Raw genomic sequence first — 23,137 nt, 5'->3', positions numbered from 1 at the left:
GTTAATTAATATTTAAAGATACCCAGTACATTGTAGCTTCAGAACATAAACAGTAATGTCTGCCTTCCAACCTTTTACAGAGACTGTGTTAAGGCATTTTTGCGAAATGACTTATAATGATCGATGTCGTTTACCAATAAATAAATTCTTTGTAATGTTAACAGGTTATCGGTATTTGCAACTTGCAAACACATCATCTTCTAACTACTGGTAACTAAATGAGCGTAAAGCGTTTTTAACATGGTGCCTCTTGAATTGTTCAGCTCCTGCAGGTTAATACAATTGTTAGTGGTAATGGATGGCAGGTTTAATAAATCTTTGTCAACGTTTGTAACAGCAAAAATGAATATCAAATACTGTTATGAATTATTTTGTAATTTGCATCAATTTCGTCAAGAATGTTGCGCATCACTAATGAAAAACAAAATTACTTGCAAAACTACTGTAGGTGGCTTCAATGAGGGAGGGGAAGGGTAAATACGTATGTTTTAACCTCTTTGGACCAACAATTTGTAAACGTCTGGTTCAAGGCCCGTAGTTGTTTACTAGGTGTACAAATAGTATTGTATATTGGTGATGTTATTCCTCTGCCTCTGGCACCAGCTGAATTATCGATGAGGATCTGCTTATAGATTCTGGTAACAATGCTCTGCAGTATTAAGCCATTGACACATTATACACCAGGATATCTTTGGTTATTCATTAGCTTTTATTCCTAATTGATTTCGGTCCCTAGCTTATTTCTTGCGATGGAGTTGTTGAACCATTGCTATTCCATTAAGTACAAATCTAGAGGTCGACCGAGCACAGCTATACCCTCTTGAATGGTGGAAACATTACAAGGCTTGGTAGGCAGGTTTATTTTAGAATATTCATAATTCTACCGAGGTTCTCTGAGCTGTCGAAGAAAAGTCCGTGTTTTCCTAGCGAGGTCTAAGTTTCAAAAACCAAAAACCTTTCAAAATATAATTTGCCAATATAAGAATATTTTGTCCATGATTATCACTTGAAGGCAATGGCGATACAATGCCAAGAGTACACGATGTATGACTGAATGTACTCTGTAGAACCGCGAAGTTTCCTTTTTACGAGTTGTCATAAAACGTAAAGTGAAGGTAGAAGGATTACTATTCGTGACAGTTAATTTGATCGATATTTCTTTATTTTCAAAACTAATGATGAATGACAACACTTATATGAGTCTAATAAGCACAAAGTCTAGTGATAAAAGCAATGCTTCAAAATAAATTAGAGAGTTATCTGTCTGGTACCTCAATTATGTGCGACTGTTGGATGTGACAATGACAATTTCAAAGATTTATGAGAGTTTTATTGGTTCCTTAGGATTGGTGACAACTTCGTTCATTGCTGTTAAAAATAATTGATAGTGTGAATGCCAATTCATACCGAGACAGGCAAGGGACATTTCTGATATTCCAAAACTCATACCTTTAGATCGGATATTGTTGAGTATGTTTTAGTGTGATTATAACGTTGTGAGAGGTTACAGTGCACAGAGATGACAGATGTGGTAAAACGTAATATCATATCATATGTTATTACGGAAGTAATGAATGGAATTCCCCTTTGACGTGTCATGTGGAGAATACACCAGCGATAGATATGAAAGAAGTCTTGTAACTTTGTTTTCGACTATTTTTTTTTCTAACAAAGACACAATATGTGAATCAGCTGTGGCATTCTTCCACCTGAATCCAACGAATATCTGGGCCGGTGCCCCATGATGTGCGCAATTGTCGATACCTCATAAGTATAACCCGATCAATTCAACATTTCTCATATTGATTTATCAGTATCATGCACACCAGGGGAATATTCATATATAGTTCCTCTCAAAGTAGTTTAGTCGATTTATCGGGGATAGTTAGGCCTACCCCGCTGTTTATTGAAAATTCTCTCCGCGTTGTGTGTGGTTGTTTTCCTCGGGGAAAGTTCGGACACTTCTTCTTTTCAACGTGGCAATCGTCACACTTTTATGTGCATGATTACGACTGATGGATTTCACGGGTATCCCAAACAATATGTAAGTAGCAATTATTTGTAAGTACATGTATGTACTTTCGTATAGAACAGTGCAGGCGGGTATTTCAGTTTCAGTTGACATGTCAGGATTAATTTAGACCAGATACCTTAAGCACGGTGGTACGTTTTTTCTGGTTGTTCCACATATTTCAGTGTTTCCATACAATAGACAGCGAGAGAAACCATGACTTTTTAGTAGGAAACGGAGAAAAACGTGTAATCTGTCTGTCACCGTTCTCAAACAATGAGCGGAAACACTAAAAAACGGAAACACTCAAAAGCGATACCCAGGTTCCTGAGGAATTAACCTCTGCCAGGTTTCGGCTTAGTACAGATTCTTCATCAGCTCTTGTCTGTCTCAGTTGGTGAATACTCAGTGGGGGAAAAGCTCGTTTGAGCGATATTGCCGTGTACAACACATCTCATCCGAAACTGAGATTATTATGAATATACTTTTACATTCGACCAATCAGTCACACTGCCAATTCTGTTAGGCTTGCTTCGTGATTCAGTTGCAGCTTTGCTCCTAATTCGAAATCAAAATTTAAGGTATTTGCGAATACACGTGCTACTACAAATATCATTTGACCCATTTTCTTAAGGGATTTGGAGAGAACTTGGGGCATGCATCGTTTGCCGCTGACCACGTCTGATAGGAACTGCGTGAAAATATCCTTATACCCACCAGTGATTGAAGACCAACTAAGACTAACTTGTATCTGTATGCTTGTCACAAACCAAGAAGTGATGTTTACACATGGATTCATGTCCAATCGCAAATCGAGGTGAAGTACTACATGACCGCTTTGCCATAGTAGAAAGGAACCGTAAAAAATACTTCATTACCTGATCCATCGCACATTCATGTCGGGAAATGGGCCGTTCGGACTAAAAAAGTCTCATCATTTCTTTTTATACCAACGCTAATATATTTTGCACTGCTCATGCCAGTGGTGATTTCTAAAGCAGCCAATGACACGAAGTTAATTGACTGCCATTCCAAGATGTCGTGTGATTGATTGGAAATACTTTAAGCTTTTCTTTTCCGCCAAGGCACATGATGTTGAGCCCACCTAGTTTGTCAACCTGGAGGAAACTGCTGCCATGACAATATTTTATCGCTTCAGCTTCATGACTCGAAGTGACCTGATTTGATTTGAGAAGTTCAATTACTTTATTTTTCTGATTCGGATGGGCTTAAAGACAATTATAATTTATCATATCCAGTTTCCCATCGGTATTTACTGTCAAAATGTCATACTACATTTGTTATTTCTGTTATCTGTTCCATTAGAATGTACGGACGTCGTGGCTGCTATAGGCGTAACGTAAAAGTGTCAGTGTGAGAAAATTTTCTTTCCTGCGTAATTCCACCTTGGCATAACATGTATTAAGAGTGATTGCTCCGTTACACTGGAGGCAGATGATAAAATCGGAAAATAGTAACCTGAGAACCCGAACTCAATGCATTAAACCCAAGGGCACACTCATGTTCTTCTGGGGTCCGCAAACATGGCTAATTGAAAACCTATTCTGACTCCTAAGACAGCGGCTGTGAGCGGACGTCTGATCGAGGGCGATGCTAATTCAAGTAATGCTTACTGACCTTTCCGTCAACAGCTTTTGTTAGAGCTGACATGTTAGATTTGCTGGGTTTAGAAGAGAGCCGCCGAAGCACAGCATCTGGTCTGCCAGGTTTAGCCACAACATTTTCTAGCTGAGATGTTATGGTAGCAGGTCAACTTTGGGTGTTTCCATTTCTCGGTATTCGTCTGTCGACTGTTTGGTCTTTGGATAATGGTGCTATTATCTTAAAATGTTTGGATGCAACCGGTGGTGTGCGAAGTATGTAAATTGACCATGTTAAATGTACTATTCATTTCTATCCAAGTCACACCCACCCATCACCTTACATGAATACATCGTATTGTGAGTAGACTATTCTCCTTTTATCTTCTAACTGATTTACCAGGTCGATGGAGCTGGCCGCTATCACTTCACATTGGTGACTGGTCGATACGTTGCCGTAAACTATATATACCACTACCAATCTCGTGCCTATTCGGAAGGTGAAATCGAATACATTGTTATTCTGTTCAATGGTTCTCTTTCTGTTTTACAATCTGCTCATCTGTTGTGGTGTGGCGGCAACAGATAGCCGTCGTGATTAACTAGAATTTCCCATCCCTACCGACTTGACAATGTGTGTAGCTATCCATAGTCTAAGAAATGACATGGTTGTCACTGCCTCATTTAAGAGGCTTGAGATGTTGTCCACAAGCTGTACGTCTGTCTGTGGTGATAAGAAACACAATTAAATGGCAAAGTAGTTGCTGCCATTGGAAGTGGTTGCTGCCATATTCGTCGTCATTGTCGGTAGTGCACTCGAGTTGTTCATACCGAGAATAGGAGTATCACTTCTCGTACGAAAATTGATCTAACCTCTGTATATGAAACCAGTCCATTGGGGTTCGTTGTTTAGGTAGAGTTCTTCAATTAGCGATAGGGAGACATTTGTTTTTTAGTGTTCATCGTGTACAATATGGGATTAGGCCTTAGAAAAACATCAAGCAAAGAGTCTGAGCCAACCCGACCCCTCTAATGGTGACCAAAGAACCCACTCGAATGTAGTCTGAGCACAAAATATGACAGGTGACGAATGACAGACGATGTAGCTTCATCTCATGATACAACAAGGTCCTCATGACCAGCTTGTCTTAATCCATCCTTGACACACAGAACCATCCGGGATACAATCAAAAGTGGCAGGTGCCCAATAAGTATGGTCTCTTGAGAGGAAAATTTGGTATTACTTTGCCATCTGCAGCCTGATCTACATCTTATTTGATTCTCTTGTCAATGCGCTGACAAGTTTCGTGAAGCTGGGCGTACAAGTGTTATCCATCACCATCCACCAGTGGTCTTTTCGAGTTGACTCTTAGTTAAAGTCTCTGCCGTATTAATTCATTAACTACATGATATCTGTGTTTGCCGTCGCATCCACATCACAGGGAATTTTCCTGTCGGGTTAGAGGGACCGGGCGCAGTCGTCTGTCTCTATGGCATGGATAACTCGCGTTGTCCATATTTGCGTAACTATTATTCGTCAGTTAAAGAAGTGCACGACTAACAAGCCCAACTGATGAATGCTAACTAACAGTTTGGGACTAGACCTGCTGTCCACCAGCTGACAGTGGGGGTAGTCGATCTCTAACTTTACCCCAACCTAAAATGTTTGATTCTTAAAACATGATCTACTGGTGATAGTTTACATATGTATATGGAATGAAATCATAGAGCTTTATAATTTTTATCGCAGCTAAATCCTAATTTTTTTTCAAACAGCTATAATATGTAAAATTGTATAACACTCGCTTTTATATTTTCCCTATAAATATAGTGTGTCAAATGCTGTAAAGGTTCATTTTACAAACTAACGCTTCGCATTAAATTGTGACAAATATAAAAGTTTGAAAGGCAATAATAAAGAAGAAATATTTTGAAATATTCTAAAAGTCAAGTGGAGTTTGGTGTCAACATTGACTAAGTGTTTTCTCAAAAAGCGTTTGTAAAAAAATGAGTTTGAAGATTATAAACTTGAAAACTAATGGACTGGAAAATTATTTTGATGTTTTCCTCTCCCTTTCCGTCGGTAATGTGTTACAAATACTTAAGAAACAATAGTCGGTTATTTACAGTTCTTTTATTCGCTGCCTTAAAAGACACCTTGCCTAAATTAAGAAAATACAGCCTAGTACTGCACATAAATACCTCATACAAACAACCATTGAGAAGTTGAAAATACCTAGAACAACATTTAGCAAAGCAAGTGCAATTAAATTCTGGCTTTTTCTAGCTTTGACAAGAACTCTTAATATAAAGCGCTCTATGTGGCAGTTCTCTCATGGGGCTTTCTGCTCCGCCAATTGAGCGTCAACGGTTAGGACTAGGCCTATACACCTTTCCAGAAATGGGGCGCTGAGTGTCCGAAATAGTGATGTCATAAGGGGAAACTAGGCCTTATGGTGGAGGGACAAAGGAGGTAGTCATGGTTGACCAACACACTTGAATGCCTTTAATGACAGACAAGGGGGAAAAAGTTAGTTCCTATGCAAGCCACCAATTTCGGGAAGCATGTATAGACATCTATTTGGATGGCTACTTTTTGATGTTATTAACTTTAAGAGAGACACACAGTGTGTACCTATACCGACATGACTAATTCAAGAACATACATTGTCATCCATTACGGGAATAACATTTTCACGACTGCGTTCTGTCTACATGTGAGTACAAAAGATTGTCTTATTCAGGACTATCTGGTGAAATATCCGAATCAACATTGTTCAATCAAAACAAGAAGTGTCCATCATAATGACTGCACTGGGTCGGTCGGGTAGCTCCGTACCCTTGAATTATAGACGACGATTTTGAAAACGGAGTCCTCTTGTTAAAATTCGTCGTTGAAGGCAATTCCTGCCAGCAATCTAAGGACGGACATATAAATCTATCTCTGGTTCCAGGTAAATCATGATGATGATGTTGAATGACATTGGGCTACGAGAGGGTTCCTACATTTCAGTTACTTTTTGTATTTCAACGCTGTTCTATGAGAATGAGAGCTGTTTATGCACAAAACAAATTGGGCAAGCTTTGTACCGTTCTGTCGAAGAACCTCTGTGTATCCTAGAATTAGAGTCTGTGTTTCATGTTCTGTAGCATCATCGTGTTTCAGGGCGGTACTTGTTGTATTATTCATGGATTCGAAAACTGAATGTAACCTAAACCTTCACGTTCTCTTATAATTTCAGATAAAACTATCACCAAAATGATTGCACATGATGGAGACTGCAGCGTACAACACTAACAACCCGACTTACAACAGCAATCAGACACCACCGCAATCAGCCATTTCAGAGAATCAGACCGTGAAACGAAATGGTGGTGTCCCAAATATTGAAAACCACCATGTTACGTACGAACCCGAGTTACCTCCTCCGGACGAAATCAAACCTGATCTGGAAATCCGCCGGAGATCGTCCACCATAAATGACACAGTGCGGAAAAGTTCTGGTACTGGCGATGACATGATTATACCAGTCGAATCAAGTCAAACCAGCATCAAGGAAGAAACTATACCTGACAGTGATAAATGTGATTTGATTCAGAGCACTGGGTCAAAAGGCTGGTCAAAGTTACGAACTACAGTAAAAGCAACAAGTGTTGTGACAGAACCTGTCAAAAAGAAACGTCGGCAGTCAAATCTACAAAGGCAGGACTCTTTTCTTAAGCGCTTCTCAACGCGACAGGGTGTTTCAAATGACGATGATGACGATACTCATAATGACGAAAAGCGGGCAACTAAGGTTTCAAGCAATGGTGTCCAGTTTGAACACCGTCACAGTGTTGTTATCCATCCGGTTGAAAATGTCATGTTTGTTTGGCTTGCTATTATTACATGTGCTGTTCTTTACAACTGTTGGTCCATCATCTTAAGGCAGGCCTTCCCTGATATTCAATCGGCTAGCAGCATGGCTTGGTTCATTTCTGATGGATTATGCGATTTCATTTACATCTGTGATATAGTTGTGCAGTTACGAACAGGGTTTCTAGAAAAGGGTCTTCTGGTGTACGATAGTAAAAAACTCGCCTTGCATTATATAAAATCTCAGCCTTTTATACTCGACCTCGTTTGCTTGATACCCCTAGATGTCATTCAGTTCGGAATAGGAATAATGCCTATTCTACGTATCCCAAGGCTAATCAAGGCTTATCGATGGTGGAGATGGAAAAATATGGTAGAGTCACGGACTATGTATCCCAACATGTGGCGCGTGGTGAATCTGACACATATGCTGTTCCTTCTGTGTCATTGGTTCGCTGGGTTCTACTTTCTCATATCAACGGCCGAGGGCTTTCAGGGAGACTGGGCATATCCTACCCCAGTTGGAGAATATGCCAACCCAATAAGGAAATACCTCAAGTCTATGTACTGGGCGACCTTGACCTTGACGACAATTGGTGACCTTCCACCTCCGGATACAAACTGGGAGTAAGTAGTGCCTTTCTCAAATTTTTCTTTCAGATCTACTCTGTCGAGTTCAAAATGTCTAATTGCGTATATACGTGCCAAATACAAATTTGAGCGTTTCCCCTGTGCAGATAGATATACAAATACACTAGATACCAGGTTTTAGCATATGCGTATGCATGATAACTGCACTGCACTGTGTATAACTGCATTTCCATTTCCTAACTAGCTGGACCACCAGTAATAACGAACGGCGTGTATGTGCTCCTTTAAGGAGTCTTAAGGATTTCACTCCTTTAAGGAGTCTTAAGGATTTCACTAGAGAGGTTTTGATAAAAACCGCGGCCTTTTTTTCATGTAGAATATATACCACAGACCACTATAAAAAAGCTGATTCCACTACAGCAGCGGATACCGCTGTTTGTAGCGGAATCGGATCAAGTAGTTATTGTGGACAGGTGCAATTCCACAGTGCCTGCGCTACTACATGTAAGTGCATTCAATGTACATGTTGCGTGCATCAGCATTGATCCGTTCTTTAAGCAGTTCTGAAAGACATCCTGGTTACAGATTTTGATGTCACAAATAAAAACGGATGCACAAAGTTTGCAACATTTGAAAGGCTGAAGATACGACGTGGGTAGACATATTCTCGTCGAACTCCAACCTTTAATTACTGTTTGACATCACATAGACCCATTTTTCTAGAAGGAAGGCACTCCTTTCTTAAAAGTTATGTGTGTAAGCAAGTGAATTATTAAGATATATTTTATATCTGCAAGTGACAAGAAGGTAAAAGAATATGTTTCTTTGAAAGCTGAACAGACGATCATGGCATTATTCAACGACGTAAAAGGTTCTGAAATCTTAATAAAAAAAGAGGAGGGCTCTGTATCATCTTTTATGACTTATTTCAACTCGTGCCTTCGGTTGTTTTGTTTATTTTCGTAACAGAAAAACTTGTATAATTTATAGGTTTCTTCTTAGATCTGACGTATCTATAGTATAGCGATTTAAGGCGACTCGCCCACATAGTTATCGATGGGTTTGCATTCCAAATAGTGCGCAAAAACATGATGAAGCTGGGTATTCATTAAATTTCATTTTCAATTTGCGATATTTTGATTAACTCTGTTTATGTGACAGTTTGATGTCGGTGTAAATTTCATTCAATTTTACTTTTTTTTAAAGTTTGTTGGGAGGCGATCGGAAATCTAAGTAACGTTACATGTACATCAGCTGTACATCGCTACCAAATTAATACCAGATATTCCAGCTTATGGGATATTTTATTCATCATAGCGAACAAAGGACATTACATGCTTCTTACAGGACATCCATGTAGTTAATTAATAATTCTGAACATATTGTCGATGCACCGAGATCACGAGAACAACATAGTTAACACTTTGCCTCGGAAAATAATTTTGTTGAAATGCTTGTCGAAAATATTGACCAGATTTCACTCGTATCATTTATCAAGTTTTGTGCATGCCCGTAATCGTCAACTAAATAACTGCATTTAAATCTTCTTTTAAGGTGGCTAGACCTAGTTCCCAGATACTGGTAACATGTGTTTAATGTGTTTATTACATGACCAGAATTAGCAGTGTTCCTAGAGGATGGAGTGTGTCGTCCCGAATGTTGTTTATTGTGTTAATTCAGTCAGTATCAGGGGGCATCACATCGTTATCAGTTAGCACAGCGAACAGCTGCCTGGACGACAGTTTTTAGCTGTTCCCAAAGATAGCGCGGTGGATAATGGGAGTGTGGAGCTATAGCTGACAAGATTGGCTGTTACTGAGGGGTTTCTATATATAAACAAGCTCTATGTGGCCTTGTGCCTCTTAAAAGTAGCAGTAGAAGTGTTCAATAATCTTTGGTCCATTTCTTTTATATAGCACTTATCCCCATTCCATCTGGTGGTAAACTACCATCATCTACCGTCCTTTCTCCGAAAAAGGAGGTCGAAAAACCATTTCATGTAACTGGTACTTGTGGTGCCCTCTATTGCTCTGTTGCATGAGATATACCCTCACCTAGTTAATATTCACCCGACTTAAAAGTTTTAGTTTAAAAGTCTGCAGTGTGCTGTTCAGATAATCAAAAGCGTTCTGGTCCTCATGACGATTTGCTGATTTGCTGAATGATGTTTTCGATATGAACATTCTAATAGCCATACCTTAATCATTTAAACATCGCATAACTTTCTGAAACAGTGCGGCCTTCGGAGTTGGGAATGCTTCTTTGAAACAATCAACACTTCAGAATTCAAGTGTGTGTTAATTGCATGTTGCAATGGTGCTCTTCCCAATAGGTGCCTGTCGTTCAGCGTGTATCACGGGATGTCATTACTTTTCTTCCCAAAGGCATTATACGGAGACGTCACTAATAAAAACCTACATCTAAGGCACTATTAATCAAGAATTTCAAGTAACGTACCCCGGACCACTCAGCTCTGTTAAAAAAGTCCATGAATTATGTATCAAATTCGAAAAAGATAAATCCTTCTGGTACACAAACATTCATTATCACTTATAGTGAGGTGAGTCACACGAGATTACGAATTAAAAGTTATTCCGCTTTGTTCTGCTTTATTGAAATAAAAAAACGAATTGGGCTGTGCTCATTACCACAATAGGGTTGAGGTAGCGGCCTGAAGCCCCTTTTTCTAAAGTTAACATGGACCAATTCCATTGCGATCCTCTAAAACTGAGCCAAGTGGAAAAACTTACAATGCACAGTCGGTCACCTGAATCACCGGACTGATACTGTCTTTGGGAAGGATTTAGTAGTTTCTGTTGTTTTTGAATAATCAAAAGGCAACTCCTCTAGGAACACGTGCTCTAGAACACTGCAGGATGATACAGGCTTTCGAATGAGCACCTCCTATCGATCAATATATTGATGATGTGCAAGATTTTGGACTACAGATGTCAGCTTTTGCATGTGCATTGTGTCTTTTTGAGTGCAATGTTCCTGTCATGTATTTCGGCCGTGCATGATTACGAAACATCAAAGTTGATTTCTATAAAACAAACCGCACACTGTTCTCTCAATAAACCGCTTACACACTTAAGCAGTTTACACGAAAGCTTTAACTTAATGAGTGATGTTGGCTTCGTCTCACTAGCTTTGTGCTATGTTCGGAGCCTGTGTCATTTCTCAGTGTTTCATGAGCAACAGCACGGTCTGCTCGCCAAACATCAAACCGCTAAAATCCCAATTGTAAAAGTTTTAAATGATTTCAAATATTGATACGAGTACTCGCGGTGCCCAATCGAAGGAACATACTAGCTATGGACCACAATGTCAATAGACTCATCCGAATATGGAAAGAATTTAAGAGGGAAGTGATGCACTCCATACACCCCTATATTACACCTTTCACGAAAAATCGGACAGGTATTTTGTTACCGAAAATATAGTCCCCATTTGGTACCATCAGTAGAATGGGCAACGTGATACTTTACTATGCGTTTATTCACAGCAATTTGGTTGAGACATTAGGTCAAATGGCCGAGCTGTTGTCTCGTACAGATAAACACTACAGTATCTGGGACTTGCCTTTTGTATTCATGCTAGCATAAATGTAGTTGTTTTTCATTTGTCGGAAAGACCGTATAGGGGCAGATGTATGCGTATTTTGCAATGTTTTCACCGAATGAGTATTATGCGAATCACGCTTTACATGTTTGACGGTGATTGCTTTTACCAATTTAACAAGATACGTTGCAATTAAGATGGGCATCTATAAAGTGAACAGATCTGATTAACTTGTAAAAAAATTGGTATCTACCTGGTGTACGGATCCAAATAAGTAGTAGAAGATACAACTGTTCCCTGATTGCCTCAATCTAAAAGACACTTTTCGAATTATCAATATTTTTTGACGTTTTCAGTCTTTTAGACATTTGACATTACTAAAAGTGTATCAAGGGCCTTTTTAACAAAGCCAATTGGCACACCTCCCACGTAATAATTGTAATCTTTTTAGTATAGTAGCCAAAGTACAAGGAGCTTTGCTATTTTTTTCTGCACCAGGCGGTTTGTTTTACATGTTCAAAAGAAGGTAAAATTGATATCACCTAAATGGAAAGCAGCATTGTAAGGAGTGTTAATCCAATTTTCATATAAAATCGAAGCAAAAGGCGATTAAAACTTTTAAAACGAGAAAGTTTTTCGTGCGTCTTCATATTCTGGTATTCCTATTTCTCTCATGTAAAATTCGAACATTGGTTGAAAGCGTTATTAGTGATGGCATCGTTGACTTAAAATGACTTCGAAGTAAAACTTAGAGTAACTATCATAAAACCGAAAGATAGGTCACGCTCTTTGAATTTACTGACAGCAAGGGCCTTGCAACGACATTGAGAAAAGTCATCAACTGAATATAAGACGGACATCAGAATTGGCGTCAAATTATCCTGTTTATACATCTTGTAAAAGTGCATCCATTGCTCTACATCCATGTGGGGCATAGTAATTTCTTACTACAATTTAGAGGTAATGGCTGAATTTCTGTTGCGTTGTACCGCTATGACCCTACTTAATGAACAATTTATTTCTTCATCATGTTTGTGCGAGATGTACGTCTTAACCATTTAAGCCATGTTTTTTTCCAGGTATGTCTTCACCATCGTCAGTTACCTGATCGGCGTCTTCTTCTTTGCTACTATAGTCGGTAAGTGATTAGAGAGCGACGTAAGACAATACTAAGCTAAAGGAAGAACCTACAAATCAAGGCAAAAAGAATTAAAGCCGGTATCCAGATTTCATAAATGATAATCCTGTTGTGCAAAGAAACATCCGAGGAATCACCGTTTGTGCCACCATCTGTGTTTTGTTGTTAGAACCATGAATGAACTACCCTTGGGAGTGGTGATGGATGTCCTGCCTGTGCTGAGGACTTCAGAAGGTTCCATGTTGATTCAGTTGCCATTCAAATATCCATGAAATTGTTGATAAAGCCCCTGAAAACCTGTTTTTTTACGAACCTTGAGAGGACTCAGGTGTTTCATGGCTGATGATCCTGAGTAAAATTAGTTTACAGCTCGTTACGATCCCACATTCATTTTACAATCATGTACAGGTCAAGTCGGAAATGTTATCACCAACAGAAATGCCAATCGCCTTGAATTCGAGAGACTTTTAGACGGTGCTAAAAATTACATGCGTAACCACAATGTTCCCGGGGACATGCAGAGGCGAGTTCAGCGCTGGTATGACTATGCCTGGTCAAGGTAGGTGAAAACAAGTTTTATGTCCGAAATGGAAAGGCAGTTGCACCGCTTGGAATAAAACAAATGTGCTGTTGAAATAATTTGTAAGCAATGACACCGATCGTTCTCTCTCATTTGGCTCTCAGTCTCCGATTTTTAGTTGCCGAACAACTCATTAATATACGTTGCCAGGAGGAGGTATCGTTTTGTGAATGCATTAATTTGGTTAATTTTAGGTGACTTCTCCTTTCTAAGAATTTTAACAAGGCATTGCTCAATATACTTCAATAACAAAAAAGTAAAAGTGTTTATTTGAATTTTCAGATCTAACGGGTCAGTTGTTTTTCGGTCTGCTGTCAATTTAAGCATTTTGTTCAGTCTATCGATTATCATTCCACAAAATCATTCCCAAGTGTCTGTGTTTGGCTTCTGAAAAGGCCCCAATGTTTGATATGAAACTATGACTGCTGTATGTCGCTGGATCAGAACGATCAGCTCTAAAACACATGACACTTCTATCAAAAACGCTTTCAAATTCCACTTAACATCCATACTTGAAGCGTCCATGCTGAAAGTATTTCAGTGCTTATAGGAATTAATGGTCAGAGTTTACAAGTACTGACCAGAAGGAATCGATGTCCGAACTCAAATTATATGACTGTTGTGTAATAATCTAAGCAATAGTAACAAGTTTTGCTTGGCACTTGCCTAGGATTAGATCCAAAAGCACTAACGAAGCTGTGTGTGTCGTCTTTTACTAATACTTAACCGGATGGTTCATCTTTTTCATAATTTCTTGAACACGGGGCTGAAAGTTGGCTTTTTGCCTTGTGGCTTCCACAATTGTATGCAACCATTAAATGTTGATTGCAGTAGCGAAATCCGCGGAAATAAGACGCTTGCGAAATGGGGGCAGTTTGCCGTAAGGGGCGGGGATCTTGTCCTTGATGATGAAAAGAGTAAACCAGTCTTCATGATTAGACATTTTTATCAACTTCCTCCTCAGACGTTATGACTCATTTCATGTCACTTACCTACTATTGTACTTATATCTACAGTGTAGCCAATAATTATTGGGACATTTTGAAAAACGTGAGAAAAATTGAGATAACAACATTGATATTCAAACAGAACTTTATTCAACAAGTTAAAACATTAGAGTAACAACTCTTCTTTCAACACAACAAGAAAAATTGTGATTTTCCATTTTTTCTGTTTTTTTTGCAATATTATGTAATAAGACACCCTCAAACAATTATTGGGACACCTATGCATACTGCTTTTCTGAGTCAGCTTTCTCAGGTTATTGACACAGTTGAGTGACTTTATTAATATGAATGGTGTAATCCTTCATAATAGGATCGCCTATGTGCAGATTAGTGCCCGCACCTATTATGTAATAGCTTATGTGCACTTCTTGAGCTCATTCCTAATAGAGACATCGACAGGTCTGTAAGATATGGGTAAAACTGCTCAAATACCCCTTCCATTGAGGGAAAGAGTTGTGAACTTCCACCTGGAAGGGATTTCTGTGCGGAAAATATCCGACCGGCTTGATCTGAAGCGGTCTACAGTCCATAACATCATTAAGAAGTTTGAGAGAGGGGGAGAAATAGCCAATATTTAGGGAAGAGGACGCAAGAAGAAGACGAAACCAAGGACTGATAGGTTTATCAAGGAGCTTGTAATGAAAAACCGGAGAATGTCGGCCCAGGATATCGCAAAAGAAGTCAAAGATGCTACTGGCATTGAAGTCTGTACTCAAACGATCAAGAACAGGCTGAATGACCAAGACCTACACATTCTGTCAACCCAAATGCTCCCTTCTGCCAGGAAGTTGCTTGATCGTCGGTATACCTTCCAACACGACAACGACCCCAAGCACACTGCCAAGCGTGTGACAGCCTTCCTTGCCCGGAAGAAGGTCAGTGTGCTTGGGTGGCCTCCACAGAGCCCTGATCTAAACCCTATCTAGCACCTCTGGGATGAAATGGAACGACAACGCCCTTCAAAACTGCCTACGAACAGGCAGGAGTTAAAGGACATGCTCCAGCGCACTTGGACCAACATGGACCCGTCATCTGTGAAAAACTTGTGCTAAGTATGCCTCGGAGACTGGAAGCTGTGATTGCCACCCATGGAGGACCAACAAAATACTGAATTTGGTGAAGAGGACTGTCTGATGTCTGGTGTCCCAATAATTGTTTGAGGTTGTCTTATTACATAATATTGCAAAAAAAACAAAAAATGGAAAATCACAATTTTTCTTGTTGTGTTGAAAGAAGAGTTGTTACTCTAATGTTTTAACTTGTTGAATAAAGTTCTGTTTGAATATCAACGTTGTTATCTCATTTTTTCTCACGTTTTTCAAAGTGTCCCAATAATTATTGACTACACTGTATGTAAAACCACTGGTAGTAGAAGATGGTTTTCAAATCTTTATCGCCACTTTATCGCCACTCATATAAAGTAGCTTTTGATCCATGTCAAATTCTCTTCCAGAGGCCGCGTAAATGGTGGTGGTGGCGATATCAATTCGCTCGGACTACTTCCTGATAAGCTCAAAACCGAACTAGCATTGCATGTCAATTTATCAACTTTAAAAAAGGTAAGTATATTTGCTTTTCTGTCGATAATGATCAATGAGGCATTGGGTGATATGAATAAAGACTAGCAAATGCTTTTATCTAAAACTCCATGTACATTTACACTAGGCCTTCCTGTACAAAACCGGAGTAAAAGCATTTGCTAGTCTTTATTCATATCACCCATTGTCTGTTGGGTGAGCAGCATGTTGTAGTATCGTCATCGAGAATTTGTTAACTGCTATTATTTTTAATCTGTTTCTAGGTAACAATCTTTCAAGAATGCCAACCAGAATTCCTGCATGACCTGGTACTAAAGATGCGAGCTTATATCTTCACGCCAGGAGACCTTGTCTGTCGGAAGGGGGAGGTGGCAAGGGAGATGTTTATCATTGCTGATGGGATACTAGAAGTAATCAGGTGAATCAAGATAGAATAATTTTATTGTCCCGGCAGTCAGTTTGGAGTATTCTTGAGTCTTTCATATTCCCATCTCGTGACCAAGAGGCAAATTAATTTGAATTGAGTCTGGTAAGCTGGATATGTACAAACTTATTCCCTGAAAAAAAGAGTTCCTAGTCAAATTTTCCATGATAACATAATCATTAATTTCTGAAAGCAATTACTGCATGACTGCGCCAACAACATAAGAATTCTTTGTTCTGCTGTAAAAAAAGTGTTCGCTTTGATGCCATAGTCAATTATTGATGACCTTAATTCGATTGAAAAATACAAATTTCAGTGATACGGGTGAAGTACTGACCCAGATGGGTGCTGGAGATTTCTTTGGAGAGATCGGTATCCTAAACCTTGACGGTGGTGTAAACAGAAGAACTGCTGATGTTCGGTCTGTGGGGTATTCGGAACTGTTTACCCTGTCCAGGGAAGATGTGCTGAATGCACTGACGGACCACCCTGAGGCTGAGGTAAGAAACGATGCAGACAAGCATTCTCTCCCGTAGGCCATCCAGGGGTAACCATGAAAAGAACATTTTTTTCATCCAATCACTTATTGGCTTGAAAGAGTCAACTTTATACGGCATTAAACGTAAGCTGCTGACTGGTTAAGATACATTTCAGGGCATCTCCTCCCGTGTAATTTTTTGATGACCTCATCTTCGTCTTTACTGTGGTCAATGTTATAGCAATCTTCCTCATCGTTATATAGGTCCGCTTTGTGTCCTTCTTTAGCTGCAGTGTTGTACATCTCTTCCTGCAGAAGCTTATGGTATTTTTATGATCCTACCTGTATTTTGTTGCTACCTTTATACGCCGCTTATGAACCAAGATTAGTTCCCAGTTCTTGACCAACATTGACAATTACAGTTGTCTTAGTTTCCAAGTAACCTTCTTTCGATCCATCGACTCGTAACTGTGCACGTAGATGTATGTAGTGAAGTCTGTGTACGTATAAATGTCGCATGGCACCCTTCTCTATTTCCAACTCCAGGAACTACTCACGGACTATGGGCGCAAACGACTGCAGGGGCTTCGACAGATTGCACCTGTCGTGGTCGAAAATAACAATAGCCTAATCAGCATATCGGGGGAAAATAAGAAGGAGAAGATTCACGGTATGACCAGTGAGGAAGCCCACCCTTCTCCTGTAACTGACCTACTTGGATGCCCCATTGATAGAAGGTATGCAAATTAAGGCTGCAATCGAGCACAATAGTTGAAATCATGTTTGGCATTTTGATAGTAGATTTTGGATTGACTTGCACCTTGTTTCAATAAGACTCCACACCAGTTGCATCCGTTAAATCTCATAAAGCAGCACGTTCAATTCAAGTGCATGCTTTTGAATCATGAGTACATGTACTATTCAATTCTAATACCTCTTTTAAATCCTTTTCGCAAAAGCTTGTAAAATGGTTTATCAATCACAGTGACTAGAATTTTTTTCTTTATTGGTTGTCATAAACGAATGTTCCAATATATATGTTCACTGAATGTCCTTTTCTTTACACATGTGCATGCTTAGTAGTAGCCTCCATATCATATGTGTATTCTCATATAATTCTTCTTTGTATTTATTGCAAATATGTATTCTGTGTGTCCAGCTTTTCATATGTGCTGTCGTGATAAAGGACTGCCTGAAATGTATGCACTAATCATGCAGACATGCTTTCAAAATTTCAGTCAAAACACCTTATTACTGCCAACAGACCGTGGGTATGAACTGATTGACTTCTAATAAAAAAAACTTCCATCCTCATCACTATGACTATAAGTGTAACAATAACACATCTTGTCAACATCTGTATACTGGTCATGTATCACTTCTGTTTGGTGGCATTGTTTCTTATCCAACATCCCTGGCTAATATATCAGTGCGTGTTCTGACTATTAAACCACTGTCTACGAATACTGCTGATTTCATCTTGACGATATATCTAATATCAACTGCTAAGGAACTGCTGTGTCTGCAATTGGCTCATTTAGTACCACGATACATTCATAAATCTGTTGTTTTTATTGACTTGATTGAAATTCTACAACACGTTTCTTAGAATCACTTGAATTAACAGTTTTTGAAATGATGGCAAACAGATTTCGCGAAGTCGACCTGAACAATCAGCAAGACTGTTGTAAGGTCCAGTGGTATCATACTGGTAATCCATTCCAAGGAAGGACAGTGTACTGAACGCTGTCGCTTGTCTTAGCTCCTGAACCAGTGTATGTAAACAGAGTTAAGGGGCAAAAGCACTGTGATGACAACGTCTTTTCTTTTAGAAAGTTTTTAGATACGTCACACTGCATTCCATGATTCGAAATTACTTATAAAATGGAAGTCTCCTGTCCGCAGTATTTAATTCCATGCTGTATGTAGGAGGTTCAATTTTACAGGTACTCATCAAGGAATACGGCAGGCGGAGGTTGAAGGAGATGGCTGATAGGAAACGAATTCGGACCCAGTCAAAGTGCGGGGAAGACAGACTGCTACAGGGCTTTAGAGTCGAGCCGGTTGCTCGGAGTAGGTCCGACAGTAGGCTCAATATCTGGAACAGAATGTTTCGTCCACTCAGTAAACCGCGCAGTGCTAGTGTCGAGCTCCCTAGGGAGACTAAATACGCTGAGACATCACGGAAATTCAGTGTTTTCAGTACATTCTCTGACAGGAAATTCAGTCTGTTGTCTTGCAGCTCCTTCAACAGTGATAGGAAATTTAGTGCGTATAGCACTACCGCTGATTTAGGTATCGCGAACCGCGAATCTTTAACTGGTATTGATGAACTTCCCCCGATATATCATCCGCCCCCGAAAACCCCGTGGTACAAGTTGGCTCAGTTTGGTTTAAGGCGGCTTCTGCCGTCGAACAGGAAGAAGCATGGTGGCAAGAAATATCAAGCGGTGGAGCAAAAAGAGAAGGTAGATGGCAGTAAGATACAGATAAAGATTGACTTGTGCAGCGATGAGGAATCGGATCCTTCCGTATCTGCGAGTATGGACTCGGTCACAGTTAATGGAGCTAGAGTACTCCTGAACCTCCGACCCCCAGACGCTCTGATGCCCACAGACGAAGCTGAAGAAGACGAGGCTGAAGCTGCCCAGGCATGTGTATCTGGTGGTGATTCGAAATCCTCTAATACTACTGCTCAAACATGTTCGACTATGCAGCCAACAGCTTCGAATAGGATAACCCAGGGTGGAATCAATTTAGACCAGGATCTATGCAATCCGGCCGGCCACACGCAGCAGTGGCTTTCTGCTCAACAGTTCCATGTAAAGCCCCACGACACTGAACAGGAGTTTACGGGCGAGAGAAGAGTGTCAATTTCAGACAGCTCCCTCTACTACAACCGTGACAAACGGGGTTCACTTCCAGGTTCCAGGCGTGTGTCAATCAGCAAGTCTGTGCGGAGGTGCTTTGTGGTTTCTTTACCATCTCGATGGTTGATGTCGTTTCCGTCGTATGTTATGTCAGGCCATTCCCTTATTTTTCTCAATAAGATATCATCAGGCGCACACTGCACCTCTTGCTTTCTTTACGAACAAGGGTACCAAACAATCACATTAGTGAGCGTGAGTGAATAGCAAAGGAATAGCAAGGGAATAGCCATTTGATATCTTGTTGACCGTCGAAAATGATTGTTCTTTGAAGTTGCAATTCTCTGGAACACCTCATTTCTAATATAAATGATAATGAAGACTAAGGATGTAGAAACAATGCTACATGTAATACAGCACCCTATTTAGCACTGTAGCCCATTCCTTTTGTCCTCAACGTTTTGGATCCGGGGAGCAAGATATGGTTGGATTTCTTTAAGTTTGTTTTTTACGGATGCAGGTGTGAGCCTCCCGACCAGACTGGGTTGTCAACTTGGGCAAAAATTCAAACGTATACTATTGATAATTGCAAAACACTGCATTGTCTGTGGTGATCAGCTACGGGTCAGAATTCGGCTTATTCTTGCACGACCAGGAATGAATACATAATTCCAAAGGATTGCAACTTCATTTATCTGTTTTGCTGCATGAAATGAATCTTTGCTATAGTTTTGTAAATTGTTGGGCTATCAACATAAACTCCTACTGGTTACTGACGATTTGGGCTATGACTATATACACGATCACTTGCGTATACGGATAAATGGTGTCTCATTACAGACCTGAATCCAGGCATGCGGAGTTAGGGATAACCCTGCCTGCAATTTACCCTTATCGCACCCAGTATGTATTCGATTTCGTTTAACCCTAATCCCACTGTTAAGATCCCCATTTTAACAATTCCTGATCCCCGCCCTCTCCGCTCGATAGAGGCAGAATCATTGAAGTTCCTATCTTCCAGACCTAGGTGTCTCCAGATCTTCCCATTTCTTAAAAAGACTCATTTTGATTTGGACTGCCATCAGTCATTTAGATTACTGCCGTTTTACCTGATCTCTTCCTTATCATGGTAGAACAGTATTTTCATATACTGGTAATTTCTCTTCCTCTTCCTCCAAAACTCCTAAGCTAGTATCTCTTAACTGACAAGAACTCTTCTTCAACTTCTGTAGTTTTTCCTTTATAGCCTCCTCTGTCCGAGACCATCTTGGGCTTCTACTATTTATTCTAGACGAAGGTAATCCTCAATCCTCGGTTAAGTTGATCATTCACTGGTCAGGTGTTTGCATAATGGCTGTATATTTTAAATCAAAACAGCTTGTGCCTCCTTTGTCTGGGATATATAAAGAAAATAAATAAATTGAACCTTGAAGTATTTCAGCCAAATTGAAGAGGGTTTCGATATAGTGGTCCATCCGACAGGATCAATTACTTAGACTCGTAAAAATAAACTATTCGTACGGAAAATCTTGAAAATCTGCCAAATTTCTTCATAAATTAGCTATTAACATCATAAATGACAGTGAAATCCATTGCTAATTCTATCAACGTACTCCTCGATAAGACAGACCCTTCAAGTAATACAAGAAGTTTTAATTTGCATGTTTTTAATAAGTCCATCAAAATTAGAATACCGAAATACTATGGTAATCCCATGACGATTCTGTTCTGCAGTGGTGGATCTGTCAGCGCAATGTCACGCCACTCTATAGCTAGTAATGTGTCCAAGGCTGTATACCTAGATGACCTGATAACATCACCAGTTGCCATAACCATCAAGAAACCCAGCCCTGCGCAATCGGTCGTTGGTGCCGGTGACAAAGAAAAAGGGAAGACAAATGGAGCATTTGAGATGGAGTTTGAAACTGACTCTGACCTTGACATTGACGAAATAATCGAAACTTCTGCAGTAAATGACACCTCTTCTGGGTAGGTACCGCCATCTACTCCTACAGTCGTTAGGAGATAAATTTGGAATTAGGAAGATCCGATAGTGCTCTTCCGATATATACTATGAAAACGTCGTGCTATATCCTGTCAAAAGGTTTTAATTTCCACGCACATCAAGAAACTGTTCTTACCTTGAAATGCGAAATGCAAATACGACGGAGTATTGGACCGCTTTTCTCCTCCAGCATAACATCGAAAGCAAGTGCAGTTTATCAACTACGCAAGATGGTTCGATCCTCATAAAAGTAGTAGGCCTACGTTATACTGTCTTATGCAAATTCTTTATAAACTATCACAGCCGTCCCTTGTTCAGATCATTGAGTGGGGGGTTCGTTTTGGTACACTGTTGTATGAATGTCAGTGTGTCGTATTTTCCCTTAATTCGTCTAAATAATTCAAGTTCGGTGGATACATGAAATAACTGGGTCACAGGTAAATATAATTGTTACCTGCATGCATTGTAATATATCCCAAAACATGTGTTAACCTCTTCGTTCGTAGTTTTTTTCTCCATTTTGTTTGTTGCTGTTTTTTTGGTCACAATTTGTCGACTCGGCCCACGTATACATACTAAAAACATGTTGTCATGTCATCTAATGTTATTTTAAGTATATGTGATATTATCCGTCCTCGTGATCCATTCCTACTTGTAGTAATTCACTTGGCATCTTTAATTGTTCGCATGGGTTGTTCACTTTTATAAGCATGGCCCAAAGTTTTTATTTCATCTACAAAACAACTAAAACTAAACCGTCCGAAAAACTTCAATTATTGAATATCATTTGTGATGTTCTATTCACTTTTGCTGGAAGTAGAAAAACGTTAAAATGATGTGATAAGATGGAAAGATCAGAAGAAACGTGTTTGCCTCAACTGATCTAAATGTGTTTCTTAAAGTGCTCAACATAGATGTAATGCAACGTCCTCGTGTGACGTAGTAATCCATTTTCTTGTCTTGTGCTGCTTTGCTTTCTGTCAAAGTGACTTTACACTGCAACGTGTTATTTTTCAGTATTCGAGACAAAGTGGATGACGATGACAACGGTATTGAATTAAGAGCCCTTGGAGATAAACGTGATGATAGAGTGCGATTAAATAGATCAGAAACTAAAGAGTAGGTCACAACGTCATACTACCATTGGCTAAGATTTTGACTGTCATTTTTGTGTTTTCTAATGTGACCCAGTCAGTTTCAGCCTCTCCTTGCTGGGCCCTTACCCCAATGGTTGTGGCGATTCACCCCGAGCGGTTAAGTGTCTTCGGAAATGCATTCAGAAGGTCTTTCTATCAATAATAAGAATCAACTGCGTGCACTATCAAAATAAGGCAATATAGTTATAAGGAGCGAAGGCATAACATCTATTGCAATGTAACAGCGTCATGAGTCAGAACATCGCCCTAACCTTTCAATTATTATCATATTGACAACAATCCCATGATTAGGCCATGAGTTCATCATGCACTCATATCTCAGC

At 39.7% G+C, this 23,137-nt stretch overlaps 1 protein-coding gene across 8 annotated transcripts in view; it reads left to right on the top strand.

The window, feature by feature from the left end:
* Positions 1-23,137, top strand: part of LOC135482513 (cyclic nucleotide-gated cation channel alpha-3-like) — a 58,195-nt gene that overhangs the window by 30,047 nt on the left and 5,011 nt on the right. For 2 of the 8 annotated variants that reach the window (XM_064762592.1, XM_064762596.1), the window contains exons 2-10: positions 6,855-8,095; positions 9,614-9,640; positions 12,700-12,758; positions 13,167-13,317; positions 15,799-15,904; positions 16,147-16,301; positions 16,624-16,807; positions 18,732-19,747; positions 22,675-22,776. In XM_064762592.1, coding sequence (XP_064618662.1) covers positions 6,882-8,095; positions 9,614-9,640; positions 12,700-12,758; positions 13,167-13,317; positions 15,799-15,904; positions 16,147-16,301; positions 16,624-16,807; positions 18,732-19,747; positions 22,675-22,776 — 3,014 coding nt within the window. In that variant the 5' untranslated portion in view covers positions 6,855-6,881. Of the gene's footprint in view, positions 1-1,941; positions 2,045-6,227; positions 6,330-6,854; positions 8,096-9,613; positions 9,641-12,699; positions 12,759-13,166; positions 13,318-15,798; positions 15,905-16,146; positions 16,302-16,623; positions 16,808-17,331; positions 17,523-18,731; positions 19,748-21,386; positions 21,642-22,674; positions 22,777-23,137 lie in introns of those variants that run through there. The other 6 variants (XM_064762598.1, XM_064762593.1, XM_064762594.1 and 3 more) reach the window with 6 other exon arrangements.

Source organism: Lineus longissimus, chromosome 2 (genome assembly GCF_910592395.1).
Source record: "Lineus longissimus chromosome 2, tnLinLong1.2, whole genome shotgun sequence".
Classification (NCBI taxonomy): domain Eukaryota; kingdom Metazoa; phylum Nemertea; class Pilidiophora; order Heteronemertea; family Lineidae; genus Lineus; species Lineus longissimus.
The sequence above is the reverse complement of the archived record's forward strand: the minus strand, read 5'-3'. Positions and strand labels throughout refer to the sequence as shown.